At 44.7% G+C, this 14677-nt stretch overlaps 1 protein-coding gene across 1 annotated transcript in view; it reads left to right on the forward strand.

Annotated features, from left to right (window-relative positions):
- Positions 1-8540: 8540 nt before the first annotated feature.
- The window catches only part of EXPH5 (exophilin 5), a gene marked incomplete at both ends in the record, with an annotated part of 33557 nt that continues 27420 nt past the window's right edge, over positions 8541-14677 (forward strand). The window contains one exon of the mRNA XM_082487332.1: positions 8541-8659. Coding sequence (XP_082343458.1) covers positions 8541-8659 — 119 coding nt within the window. The remainder of the gene's footprint in view (positions 8660-14677) is intronic.

The following is a 14677-nucleotide window of genomic DNA, read 5'->3' on the forward strand; positions in this document are numbered from 1 at the left end:
AGAAGTTTTGTCAGGCTATTTCTCTAACCCGTTGAGATCCCTCTGAATAGCTGCCCTGCCCTGCAGCACACCATCTTCTCCCCACAACTTAAGGTCACCTGCTAATGTAGTGAGAATGTATTCCATCTCATCATTCAGGTTGTTAGTGAAGAAGTTAAATAGTACCAGGTTCAGTATCTAACTCGGAGGAATACCACTCCTAAGTGGCTGCCAGTTAGACTTTCAGCTACTAGCCGGAACGCTTTGAGCCTGATGGTCCAGTCATGTTTTCATCAGCCTTGTAGTCCACCCATCCTGTCCATCTCTCTCAAGTGTGGTTACAAGGATACAACCTAAGGGGGTCTTGATAGTCTTGCTAAAGTCAAAATAAGCAATATCCATTGCTCGCCTCTCATCCCCAAAGCAGTCACCTCATCATCGAAGGCAGCCAGGTATCTGTGATAAAGCCATGCTGGCTGCTCTTAAATTGAATTAGGTTTTTGTGAAGAAAAAACAGATATATCATCCTACACAGCTATAGCAATTCCAGGGGTTACTGATGGCTTTATGAGGCAGCAGTCAGATTTGGGCTAGCTTTTATGTGACAACACATGCAGAGGGAAGCACAGGGACCCTTGAGCTATGCCTATACTGTCATGTTAGCTTGGACCTAAATTTGCATGCCTTGCCTATATTCCTCGAATACTGGTTCACATAAGCCTGAGTCTAGCCTAAGCAAGAAAGCTGGCCTGATAAAGATTTAAGGTACAGCTAGAGGAGTTTTGAGTTTGAACCTAATTCCTGTAAGCAGTTTGGATATAAATAAATGACTTGGACTACTTCCAGTCCTATAAAGTTGTCCCATCATACAGAGCAGCCTCACCTATCCCTCTGTATGCCTTCATATCTTGACATCACTCTGCTTCAACTCTGACACCCCTCTGTTAGCTGTAGTTAATGAGCTGCAAAATTGTTAAGACTTTTACAGTGAAGAATGTCTGGTATCAACAGAGGATCTATTTGGCTCCCAACGATATAACTTTTAGTAGCATTTGTAAATATCTGGATATTGTTTGGGGACAGTGATGCCAAAAACATCTTATAGCAGTTGGTCATGATCACATTAGCAGAAGAGCTGAACAGAAGGCATAAAAGAAGAGAAAACCTCTGGAATGTCTTATCTAAGACAAGGAGCCCTCTGCAGCCATATAAAACACATATTCATGACTGCAGATACAGATGTAACTGTGTGGCAGGTGAGATCCCAGAGACAGATCTCTAACATTGAGGCATTATTGTTTTCAAAAAATGTCCAGCTAAGGCTCCACAGCTAGTCTAATTCACAGCCCATCTAGAGGTGACGGTACCCTGCTGTGAGCCCATCTCACCAGGTTTCACACACACACTCTCTAGGTACATCTGTTAGAACATGCAAATGCTCATACTGGTTCAGACCACAGGTCCATCTAGCTCAGTATCCTGTTGCCACCAGTGGCCATAAGCAAATGCCTAAGGAAGAACAAGAACAGAGCAAGTGTACGTGAAGCTCTCTCAAAATGTGTCCGTTCTCAGCTCAGAGTTTTTCCGAAGTGTTATCTTTATTAAATAATCTTGAATGAATCTCTCTTTTAACTACTTCTACAGTCTCCCCTTGAAGCCTTTTGCATCCATAATATCCTTTGGAAACGAGCTGCAGAAGCTTGTCTCCTTTTGTTTGCATTGAAAGCAGCTTCTATTAGCTTAATTTGATGGCCCCTCATTCTTGTATTTGAAGAAATGCCAAAGTCAATTCCTTTCAACCCTTTCTATGCCATATAAAAATATAGACTATATATAATTCCATATTCCAATTCCATCATCTATATAGAGAATATATATTAATATATATTCATAATATATAAATAGATGAATCTATGTTCATATTGTATATTAATAAATAATATAATCTATATTCCATACAGAATTCCATATTCATATACAAGTCATAGGCAAACCATAGATTGATTATTCTTTCCTAATAAATTCTAATATTTTGTTTGCTTTTCTGATGTTTTCACAAGTTATGCATATCATAAAGATTTTGCTACCAAATGGTAATAGTTGGCTCAGAGTCCTTTGCTTACATGTGAACGCTATCTTATATGTAAAGCGAGGAAGGCCTGTTGTGGTCCCTCACAGTCTGCCTTCATTCTTACTATCCTGAATATCATCATATCGCAAACTTTCATACCACACCAGTAAACTTTCTCATCTCACTGCTCACTTCTTTTCCAGGTCACTTAAAGAGTGCAATGAACAACACAGATCCCAGCACAGAGCTCTGGGCAACTCTGGTGGTGACCTTCCTCCACTGTAATAAGTAACCAGTTCTCTTACACACTGTTTCCTAACTTGTAACCCCTTATTTACCCATAAAAGGACCTTTTATCTAATCTCATGACTACTCAATTTCCTTGGAAACTGTTGATGGTGGTCCTGTCAAAAATCTTCAAAAGTCCAAGCAGATTGGATCAACGTGGCTGTTTTCGTCCAAATAGTTGCTGACACTCTTCAAAAAGAGGATTGTAAAGTAGGACTTCCCTTTTTAGAATCCACACTGACTCTTCCGAGGTAGCTTGTATGAACCCAGGAAAGCACTCGTTCTGTCCTTCATTACAGTTTCAACAAATTTGCCCAGAAGTCTGATGCATAATCCCATAGTTCCCCTGATGCTCTCTGAAAACTATTTTACAGCTGGTATTTATTTGCCGCACCCCAGTCCTCAGGTATCAAGGGCTACAGTGAGCAGTTACAGACTACAGTAAGTCTTCTTAGAACCGTTGGATGAAATAACTTCTGGTATTGGTGGTTTGTTAATGTTTATGTTGCCAATTTGTCACATAATCTTTTTTACAGTCATTTCAGTTTCAGGCAGAAATCCTCTTCTGGAAAGGAATTCTGGCATGTAAGTTTTCCTAGTTTCTTCCACAGTGAACACCAATTTCTTCTCTGAAAAGGTTTCTGCTCTCTGTAGTTTTCCTTTTATACTCTGATCAGTGGTCAGCCCTACAGACTCTCTGATGAGCTTTTTGATGTGTTTGAGGAAGGGTTCAGTGCTGGTTTAGACTCCTTTAGCAAATTTATCCTCACCACTTTTTTTTTTTGTCTGCTTAATTTTGGTTTTATATGTTATCATCAGCCAGGATTTATGAATTTTTCTATTTTCTTCATTTGGATGACTTCGGCTTTTTGAAGGTCACCTTCTTCCTTTGAATAGCATCTCTCCTTATTACTTAGTCATGCCTGGTTCATTTTACCTTTACTCAAAACTGTCTTAATAGGCTGCATGCACTGGCTTATAACCTTAATATATTAAATGCATAATTCTGCTGTGTCCCAGGTATTGGCCTCTGGTGATTATGTTATGTGCATGTTAGTTAAAGAGGAAGACAAGGTTACATAGTTTCTGCCAAGAGAATAGATGTTATACACAGTACTAGCCAACATCAGGCTCTGTCAGTCAGAACATCAGACATAGATGTACCCCTGATAAAGCAGAAATCCTGCATCATTTCAACAAAACAGTTTCCCCCTCTCATTCCAAGCAGTGCTCTTATATTTCAGAGATGTACTGATAACCACCCTCTGCCTTCTTCAACTGCCTCTCCAGGAAACAGCCCCTAAAGTCCCATCCTGTCTTGCTCTGTGAGGGATCCTGGTCACAACCTTCTCTGCTCTCCAGTCTGGAGAAAGGGCTGTCCCAATGAATACTCAAAATGAAATTAGTGACTAACTGAATCCTAGAAGTAAGGGAGGAACAAGGACAGACAGACAGTCACAAGCAAAAAGGAAAACGGAGGGGTGTCATGAAGTCATTGTCCAAAGCAGCACCAAATACCCCGAGAACAGCATTGCAAATTGCAAGGGTCAGACTGCAGCCACTAGTTCACAGCTCTCTCTCATCACCACTTTTCCATGCTGCCATGCATTGCTAATATGCTTTTGGGGTATTGCTCTTGCCTTTCTTCTTGTCAGCAAAAATTTTGCCAGGTTGCCCTTGCGCCATTCTAAGGGAACCAGAAGTCTATTTCAGCAGAAACAGTCCTGTACTGCAAAAAAAAATGAGAAGCTCCTATAGACAATGTATGGGGTTGGAGGGCATCAGGATGAGAGGCAGCAGCAGCAAGCAGTAGTTGTCAGGTGAAGAAATCGACATGTTGGTAGGGCAGAGCCTAACAGTGAGGGAAGGGAGCGGCCCACGCTCAAGGGACTGTGAGGAAAGGAAAAGCAGGTGAATGAGAGACTGGGCGAGGGGAAGTGCTTGAGGAAATTGTGAAAAGGAGCAGTCTGCAGCCACACAAGCTGCAAGATGTGACTTGCAAACGCGGTGTACCTTGAAGAGTGGCTTTCCCTGTGGGACCAGGCCTACTGCCTGTGGCAGTTTCAGGGTGGACAATGGCCGACGCTCTGCAACCTGCTCAGCCCGGTCCTGGCTCCCTCCTCACCTCACAAGAGGCTGCGTAGCACACAAATGGCTGTAATAACACGAGCAGTATTTGGATGTTGACGTCCGGGCAATCTTCAAAGTGTACCACTTCACAGTTAAAACACCTAAATGAAAGTCCAAAGCCCTTTTGAAGTGGGAGCTGAGGGCCCAGTGAGAGGTGCTGGAGGACACTCACTGCTTGGTGGAAATGTCCGCCTGTAGCAGTGGGAGCCGTGCAGTGCAAGCCACCACTCCCCTGAAACTCAGCTGGACGTCTAGTTGTTAACTTAGTACACATAAACCAATAATGACTATTAGATGGACTTGTTAAACAGAGGGAGAGGCACTGCTTTTGTTCTTACGAGTAATATCATCAAACTATTTTTGACCTAGGTTAGTGTTAGAAATATTTATTTCAAGCAATAAGCAGATTTAATACATTTTAAATGAAAGACACTTCATATTTATTCTTTGCCTTGCCATGAAGCTTTTTTCACTTAACACAGGGAGTTAATTAAACGAGCCTTCACTAATCTGTGTGACAATTTACACAGTAATTAGTTCAACAGGAATAGACAAGACCTTACAGTTCTTCCAAGCCTCGAGGCTGATACGAGCCTCAAGGCCAATTGCTACAAGATTCAACCAACCCTCCTGCACACTCCCCTCAGCTCCCTAGCTACAGATCAACTGTTAGAAACAGCCCCTCTGGCTTTCTGGAGTCCTACACTTTGAAATCCTTCACTGAGAGCGAGTGGAGTTAACACCACCCATTAGTACAACAGTATTTGTGAAATGCAGTTTTTGAAGAATTTGCCCTATAATTAAGGTATGTGTGTCAGCATCCTCTTTAGTGGCATTGGCAATTAACATTACTAATAGATGTCTCATGTCTGCAGCCTCTCATATGCTATTTTGGCCCTCTGTTTCAGGGTGCTAAACAGAAGAAATGCTACTTATTTACAAGAAAATACTTCTGTAGCTTCCTGGAACAGCTGTTAGCTAAAAATCATGGGAAAAAATTTGAAGCATGTATCCCGCCTTAGGTTTATGCAACAGAAATTAAAGTATGCAGGGTGCTAGAGACTCTAAATACTGGAATACAGGCAGTGTTTCCTTGCCATCATCATCCATATATGAAAGAGACATAAACCTTAAGGTGAGGTGGAGTAATGAAGAGACATGTGGAAAAGTAGTTACTTTTCAGAAAATAAATTTCTGGTAGGAGACTCCATAGATAGCAGCTGTCTTTCTACTGTGTCTTTCTAGTCATGATCCAACACACATTTTGTAATGCTGATATGACATACCAAAGATGCTGTGTAAAACAAAGGTCTTCTTATCATACAAGATGGCTATGCCCAAATCTCGAAATATTCTGGATAAAAGCCATTGAAATAATAACCACTGTGATGTCTGGCAGCATCTCTCTAAAGCCACTAGTGGAGGTACTTGTCACTCTTCTAAATAATCCCATCACTTTGTACAGAATGAAAAGCTTATTTGTTACTACCTGAAAGACTCATATATTAAATGAACATCTTGTCCCTACTCCCCTCTGCACTGAAAATATGCTAACATACATTTTGGTGATGAAAAAAAAGACAATTAATCATATTGCTAGAAACAAAGAAAAAGGATGACAGAAACAGAAATACTGGTTCCAATCGACTTACATGCAGGATAAATACAATTATAGATGAAGTCACCAAATTTATGGGGGAATGTCACCCTTTCTTTATAAGGCCTGTAGGACATAACTTCCTTTGCAAACCCATAAGAACACCCACATCGTTCCTATGTATTCTGTATGTATGTATTTGATGTTTGCATTAAAATTTAAAAAAACACAACTTCACCAATATTATAAAACATTGGCTTTAAGGCAAGAGTGGGCATTGATGAGGTTTATTGCAATGGATGTTCAGAAAAAAAAAGGTTGTCTTGTTCCCCCTCAACTCTGGGAGCAGACCCAGTGTGATGCAACAGCACCATGAGCAATTGCTTCCCAGGGAAGACCTTATCGCTCTCTACAACTACCTGAAAGGAGGTTGTTGTGAGGTAGGGGTCGGTCTCTTTTCCCAAGTAACAAGAGATAGGACAAGAGGAAATGGCCTCAAGTTGCACCAGGGGTGGTTTAGGATGGATATTAGGAAAAAGTTCTTCACCGAAAGGGTTATCAAACATTGGAACAGGCTGCCCAGGGAAGTGATTGAATCACCATCCCTGGAGGTATTTAAAAGACAGGTAGATGTGATGCTTAGGGACATGGTTTAGTGGTGGTTTTGGCAGTGCTAGGTTAAATGGTCAGACTCGATGATTTTAAAGGTCCCTTCCAACCTAGATGATTCAATGATTCTATATCCTGCAGGTACCAGGCAGAAAGGGACAGTGATGTTTAATCCGCTGCCTGGGAGAATCCCAGGGTGAATGACGTACACTCAGCTCCTGCTGGTAAAACAGTTCACTCCAGTATGCTCAATGCAACAGAACGGGGAGGACAGGATGTTTACCTTTAGAAAGAACTTCTGTAAACTCCTAATGCACCAGTGATGGCTGCGGCTCTTGCACCTTTAGAAACAACATGCTTGGACTTTACCCAGAAGCGTCTCCTACACCCTATTAAAAATTCACTGTGTCTTTTTTCTGTGGGAGACACCGCCTCTCAACATCTTCTAAACATCATAATTCTTCATAGCTTTCATTACATTTTCATCATTTGTCTCATAGCCTTGTTGTTTGGTCACCAGGAATCAGGTAGGTTCCTCTTTGGGCCAGACTAGTGATGCCAGAAGCTACACTGAAACAAGGAGCTTCCTGCAACCTGTTATACCCACTGTGCTCTAAGGTCCTTATTTCCACTCACACCACACGACTTCCTAGTAGGGAGGCATTCTTCTGCAGCCCCACGTCAGCCCACTGCAGGGTGAGAAAGTGGCTGCGTGATGCTCAGCTGCGCTCCTGCTGCACACTGCTGTGCCAACGTTTCCACTGATTTGCTTTTCCATAGCAAAAATTGTGTTTAATTTTCTTTCTCCATGCAGCTGTGCCCACATTTGCAGTTTGGTGTTGAATAAAGCCCTTCTTTGATGGAAAATTTTCAAAGACATTTTACTAAATATTCAACTAGTACGGTGTACTAGATATATGGGTACTTTGGAGAGACACCCGTTTGTGCTTCTCACACCAGCACCAGTGCGGAGCTGAGTTGCATTACAGCCATTAGAATGAAATCAGTATGAAATTACTTCTGAGATGCGGCTATAACACCCAGGTCAAGAACTTCTGTCCTCTACTGTTTATCATAGAATCATGGCATAGTTTGGGTTGGAAGGTACCTTTAAAGGTCATCTAGTCCAACCCCTCTGCAATCAGCAGGGACACCTCCAACTAGATCAAGTTGCTCAGAGCCCCGTCTAACCTGACCGGGAATGTTTCCAGGGATGGAGCATCCACCACTTCTCTGGGCAACCTGTTCCTGTGTATGTCTTCGGGAAAACCTTAAAGGAGAGTAAATGTGAAAGACTGCCCTGTTTTTCCTCCGTGGAAAAGTTACCGCTTTCCATCCGCTCCGCAAGACTACAGGTATGTCCTTCTGCAGCGGCAGGAGGCTGCGGGCGCAGCGGGCGGCCGAGGGGCGGCCGGAGGGAGCGGCGGGGCCGCGCTGCGGTGCGGCGGGGGAGCGAACCAGCCGCTGCCGCTCCGCCGGGCCGCGCCAAGGCAAACACCGTGCCGAGCGCTCAGCGCTAACACCTAACTGAAGCGCCGCCGGCGGCGCAGGCATAGGGCGGGCGGCTGCTCCGGCCCCGAACCCCGGCCGACCTCCCCGCCCCGCCCCGCCCCGCCCCGCCCCGTCCGCTGGCTGCGGCGGGTGTCGCCCAAGGCGCGGCGGGGCGGTGCGGTACGGGGCGGTCGCGGCTCCGGCTGCTGCTGCCGCCGCCGCCGCCGCCGCCGTCGTCCAGAGGCGAAGCGCGTCCCGCGGGTGCCGGTGTGCGCGGTCCCGGCGGGGCTCGGCCATGCTGGTGTCGCTCCAGGCTGCCAGGGGGTCACCGCTGCCCGCCTGCCGCCGCCCGCCCGCCCGAAAATCAGCCAAGCCATGACCGCAGCGCCTCAGGGGCCAGATCTCAGTTTTTTAAACGAGGAGGAAGCCAGGGCGATTTTTCAGGTGCTGCAGAGGGACTCGGAGCTCCGGCGGGCTGAGAAGGACAGAGTCAGGTACCAGCCTTAACACCCCCCACCCCGCCGTCGCTGCCCGTCGCCCCGCCCGGCGGTGGAAGGCGCGGAGCCGGCGAGCGGAGGGCGCAGGGCGCCAGCCCGGGCGGCGGCCCGGACGGCGGCGGAGCCCGCGGCTGCTTCGCCCCGCCGAGGAGAGCGGGAAAAGGGGCGGCCGCCCCGCGGGGAAGGGGCTGTGCCGGGCAAGGGGCAGCGGGGGCTGCGGCGGAGGCGGGGAGGGCCAGGGGTGGCTGCGGCGGAGGCTGCGGTGCTGCCGGGGCAGCGGGGGAGCGCGAGTGCCGCCCGCCCGCCCGCGAGTGCCCGTCCCGGGCATGTGCAGCATCGGGGGTGTTCGGGAAACGCGTGTTGTGACAGAGACGGCTCTGAGTCACGGCTGCTGCTCCCCGTGGCTCCTCTCCTTCCCCGAGGAGGAGGAGGCCACTTTGGTCTTGCAGCGTGGCGGTGTAGGCTGAACACTGGGACCCGGGGAGACAACGGTGATGGGGAAGTGTTGCGGGACCTTGCGGGGAAACCTGGCGGCTCTGCCGAGACAGGCACTCACCTGACTGCAGGGTTGTTCACAAGTGACTTAACTGAATTCCCTCCGCATTTCGGTACGCAAGTCACAACAGCTTATAAGAGCTGTATGAAGAAATAGAACAGCCTCGACCTTGTCTCTGTCTCATATCTCCCCTGTGTGCAATCACCAAAGCTACCTGGGTTGATAGTGAAAGCAAAAGTCAAGGAATTAATAAATATTATGCTGGAAAATGAGCCATTTATCATTAAAGGTTATCGTTTCTTCCTCCAGATGAGACGAGGTACTTTGTGGGCAGTTTGCAAGTGAGAGGCAGTGTCCTCGGTTTTACAAGTGGACATTTGTCACAAGTAATGCTTTCATGTAAGAAGCAGAAGGAATGTTAATGAGTAACATTTCTGTCAAGTGGATTTTTGTACTGTGTATTTTTTATTTCAAAGTGGATTTTATGATGGGCATGGTTAAACATTATGTGTCAACACTGACTTGCGTCTTAGTTTTCTGCAGCATGTGAACCTGGACTGAGTTAAGTTTGGCAGTTTGTTTCTTCCATAATTTGGCATTACCTTTCTTTGATTAATTTCTGTTCCATGTGTCCTATTATGACTCAAAAAACAAAACAAAAAAAAAAGGAAAGTTTTTCTGGATATGGAGAATTACGTGGCTAGATAGTTGTGAATTTAAAACTCTGGGTAAGACTTTAAAACTGGAGCAAATGCAGTGAGGCTTCCAATGCTGTAGAGAGGCTTGTGAGGCTCTTGAACTCAAGGCTTTCACCTGCCCCCAAATTTGTACTTGTTTCTCCATCTGTGTACTTACAACTTTGTTGAGAGAGTGGTCTTTCTTGATGCAAAAGCTGTCAAAATAAACATGGTATAAGAGGATGTTTCTGGTGATGCTTTACTGAGATGGAGTCTACTTTAAATCTCAGTTGAAGAGGCATTCAGAAGTTGAGCAGAAGATAGGTGAAGTGTTTATGATCAAGACGCCATACTGAAATCTAGGTTAAACCCTGGATCTGTCAAAGGCTTTGTATGTGTCCTTGGGCAAGTTTCTTAATCTCTCTTGGGCCTAATAAAAGCACTTTCTTTCTCACTCCACTTGTCTACCTGGTCTCATTTAGACTGTAAGCTCTTCAGGCCAGGGGACTCCCATCAGGAGCAGACGGGTTCCAGTCTGTGTGGTGTTGCCCTGTGCTACTGTAATCTAAGTAATAACAGTGATCACCCTGAAGGGCCAAATCCTGCAATTCCTATATGACCACAGTGAGCTTCAGAGGCTTTAAACAAAATTGCATTTGCTCCTCTTGGTCCCATATGCCTGCCCCCTTGGCTCTATATCATTCTTCTTACTATTATTTTGATAAGTAACTTTGTACACATTTTTTTTTCATTTCAAAAGTTTTAAAATAATGCCTGAGCACTGTGGCAGCCCAGTCTTGGGACACTTTCAAAGTGTGATTTTGAAGCCGTTTGATTTATGCTGTTAATCAAATGAGGCATATAGGAGGTGCTGTGGAATGGAAGGGGCAGCTTCATCAATACCACTTTTTTGCATGTTGTCACTGAAGTGAGTTGTCCTCTGAACTGCTCTTGATCATAGTTTTGGGAAGAGCTAGTTGGAGCTTGGCAGGGCCAAGGAACAAGTCAATAATAACCAGTGGGCTCACTGGTCAAGTTTGTTCAGTGAGCATCTTTATTTACCATATAGCATGTCCCTGTATATAGATCAACCTGGACTGGATTGACAGAGGGAATGAAGTGTTTACTGGCAGACCACAAGTCAGGTTCTAATGACTGCACTCATCTTGTGCACGCTGTTTGATGTCATACAAGCAAGCATATAGCTGTCTGAAAATCTCTTAAAAGAGCAATGAAAAATTGAAATTAACTCCCAGATACAACTCTGGCATCAAAAAAGCAGGAATGGGCTTTCCTCTTTTTACAAGCTGCATTTGTTATATAAGCAAATGTTAACACCAGTTAATTTTGAAAGATAAATTCATAAATAAAATCAAAAGATAAATCCTGACATCTTGCATGGCTTATTTTGTCCAACAAATCACAATCATGCTTTAGGGAGAGTTGATTTTCACATAAACACAAATGTATCGCAGTGCAGCATGAAATACTGACCAATTCTCCCTCAAATGCTCTCAGCTAAGTAACCATGAGGTCGCCAAACGAAAATACTTATTTTTTTTTCTTACTGCTTACCTACACTGGAAGCTTGATAGAGCCACTCAATCTCCCTTCACCCAGGGAGCCCACACCTTCATGAAATTAAACGTGTATTGGGGGCATTCTTTGGGGAAAGGATAGTGGCTTTATACAACCCCTCTTTCTTTTTCTCTCTGGAGCCTTTGCGTGGAGCGGGAACGTGAGACCTTTGTGGACACTTGCGCACATTTGTGTAGCTGTGGGCCCCACTTTGTGCTGTCCCTCCCTATTCCTCCTGATGCTCTGGCATATCCTCCAGGTACCATCGGCCCTTTCTCGGCTCCTTTGGCTGGCTTCAGACCTCTGTGCCTGGCTTGAAGACCTCTCAAGTTTTGCTTTTCCCTTTATGCAGGAATGATCTGTGTGACCTGTTGGACGTTTATTTTCTGTTGCTACTGTCAGGGAGCTGAGCTCCTGATGTGCCCTGGGCTGCTGGTTCCCGGGACTGCGGGTTTTTTTGCCTGTTTTCTCCTTTGCAGTGCCCTCTCGTGGCTTCTCTCAGCAGTACCTTTGACGGGCAACAGCAAACCAACCATACCTGATTCCTCCCACGAAACAGGTCAACAGAAGCAGCAACAGTCACTTGCGGTATAACTCACATGTCTGTTCGCTGCCATATACACTGAAAATAATAAGAAAATTAATAATTAGTAGCCACGTATCTAATCATTTAAAAGACAAAAATACACATTAGTTTTGCACTTTGGTAACACCCAACTTCAGTATTCTTTGTTGTTCACCAAATCCAATCTCATTCATAATACCAACTTGGAGAAAATCTCATTGATCATAAGCACTAGCATGGGAGAAAAGAATGGAATATAGGGTCTGTATATCAGTATACGTGCATTGTTCCATAATAATAATTGCAGTGTTAAGACCAAAGTCCAACTCGGTCACAAAATGTTATTTTAGTAAGCCTAGATAATGCAACTGATGATTTTGCAAATGGTTGTGGAAGAAGGTTCCTTCTCCCAACTATTTCAGTATCACAGTTAGATGCCCAGGAGGAGGCAGGGAGAAATCCAGCATGTTCAGAGGGCAGTATCACGTTCAGATGGCTCACTAACAATTCAGTTTCCGTAAGGACACAGTGAATGCTTGCTGTAAGGCACAGGTATTAATACCACAGGTCAGCTTTCCATATGTAATGAAATAGGCCTGGAAATCATGACATGAAAACATTCCAGGTCTTATTCGACTTCTGGTTTCAAGGCTTCAGGGTACACCCGGCCCATCTTCTCAAGTTTGTTTTGCAGCTGCTGGGGACAGAAATTAAAAAAGAATTGGCAGCTGATATTTGCATGCAGAGCCCCAGGTCCCAAAGGCCTAACAAACCTGTAGGTGCTTCTCTTTTCTGTCCTTTCTCCAAGAAGCCGATGGGCAGGGTGACAAGGGAGGCTGGCTGCTTCCCATCTCTTCAGGACAGCCCTTTAGAGCCAGGCAGGTAGCAGAGGGACTGGCAGTCCCCATAGGAAGGCTCGGCAGCAACAGGGCAAGAAGCTATGGGATACAGAGGTGGAGCCGTTGCCTTTCATCTCCGAGGCAGCTCCTCCCTCGGCATGCACAAAGAGGCGGACAGTGCCCAAGCAGGTGTCTTTCCAGTCAGCTTTGGGGCTCTGATGCCTCTGACTGCTGGAGCACTGGGTGCAGAGATGCACCTCCACCACTGAAACAGCACCAGGACCCAGAGAAAAGCAGCTGGGATGAGAGGAGCTGGGAGACACGGAGCCAGCTACTTAAAAGAGGCAGCAGGTAGGGGGTTGTGGCATGGGAACGGGTAGCTGGTACATTTGCAGGTTGTCCAAAAAATGAACAGTCAGGAGATACAGCAGAAGAGCTACGGATAAATAGAGAATGTGTTTTAAAGGGCAGAAGAGCTCTGAATTCTTTAATTATTAACTTTTATTTAGGAGATTTGTCTGCTTTATATAATGCCCCTATTATGACTATATACAATAGCCTTGTGCCATTTTAGTTTAACAATCCCTCAGAAAAAGGGAAGTACTGTTATCTTAACTTTCAAACGAGAAACTGAAAATAAGTGAGAGACTGAGCCACTGAACAGGGAAATGAACCTACCTCCCTGAATAGCAGTCTACCTGCTAGATCATGTTTCGAGAAGTAACTATGCCTGTATTGTGTGAGGAATATTTTCTTTTTCAGTGGGAAGAATGGAAAAATTTAATTAGCAGCTCCAGAAAATATCTTTGGCCATCAGCCACTCTTTATGAATAAGAATTGAAAAAAAAGAGGAAAGGGAAATGCTCTTTTGGGAGAGAAGAGCACGTGTTCCCTTTGTTTTATTTTGCCTATTTCCAGGTTTGCTTATGCTTTTTTTTTATTTAGTAGATTTATTCGCACAGATCTATGACAATGAGAATAGATGGCAGCGAAGTAGAGGTTTGTTTTAATTTTATCCTCAAATTTAAAGATGGAAAGCAAAAGAAATTAATTGAGAGGTACACTCAGCACCACTCATTGCTCCTCTCTCGGTGACCCATTAACAACACATTATTCTTGTGGGAAAGATTAATCCCCGCTTTACTTTGTTCTAGACAGTCTCTACAACAAATCATTTGGACATAGTTATTTGTTACAGAAACACAACTGTTCTTACTGCCTTACAGCAGATCATTTACCAAGTTCATCATTTGTTGCAAATAATTCCTTACTGTATTCTCTTGACTGACATTTGCTCTCACAGGTCTGGCAATAGAAGATGGGAATAAAACCCTGCATAGGGAATGTGTTTTTTCGTCTTTTTCCATACTCATAAGCATGGAAGGCATTTGTTGCGGAGGTGCAGCCATACTCAGTGCCCTCTTGGTGCTTCAATTATTTTGTCTTGCTTACAGTTTGAGGGGTCTGACATTGCAAGCCTTTATTTTGGCTTATTTGCAGAAGTAGTCCTGTTGACCCTCTTGCAGCCTCTCAGAGACTAACAATAACTTCTTGGGTGTTAGCAATCTAGATCAGGGGCCCAACTCCTTATTATTTGAATTCATTTTTAGAATCAGCCCCGAACAACCCATGAGCAGTGTGGGTGAGGAGAGCAGGATACCAGGACAGCACCACTCGTGTATATTGTTGTTCCAGTGGAGCACCCTCCCTGAACAAAGCATTAATAAAGAAATTCTTTCATAAGAGATACTCCACCCGGGATGTTTCAGGGCACAAGTGCTCTATTGTCTCTTGTTTGTGGAGGAGATACTATTATTATTTACTACTGATACTGTGCCACTGGCATGTTTAGTGGTTTGT

Source organism: Vanellus vanellus (assembly GCF_965231255.1).
Source record: "Vanellus vanellus genome assembly, chromosome: 1".
NCBI classification, from domain to species: Eukaryota; Metazoa; Chordata; class Aves; order Charadriiformes; family Charadriidae; genus Vanellus; species Vanellus vanellus.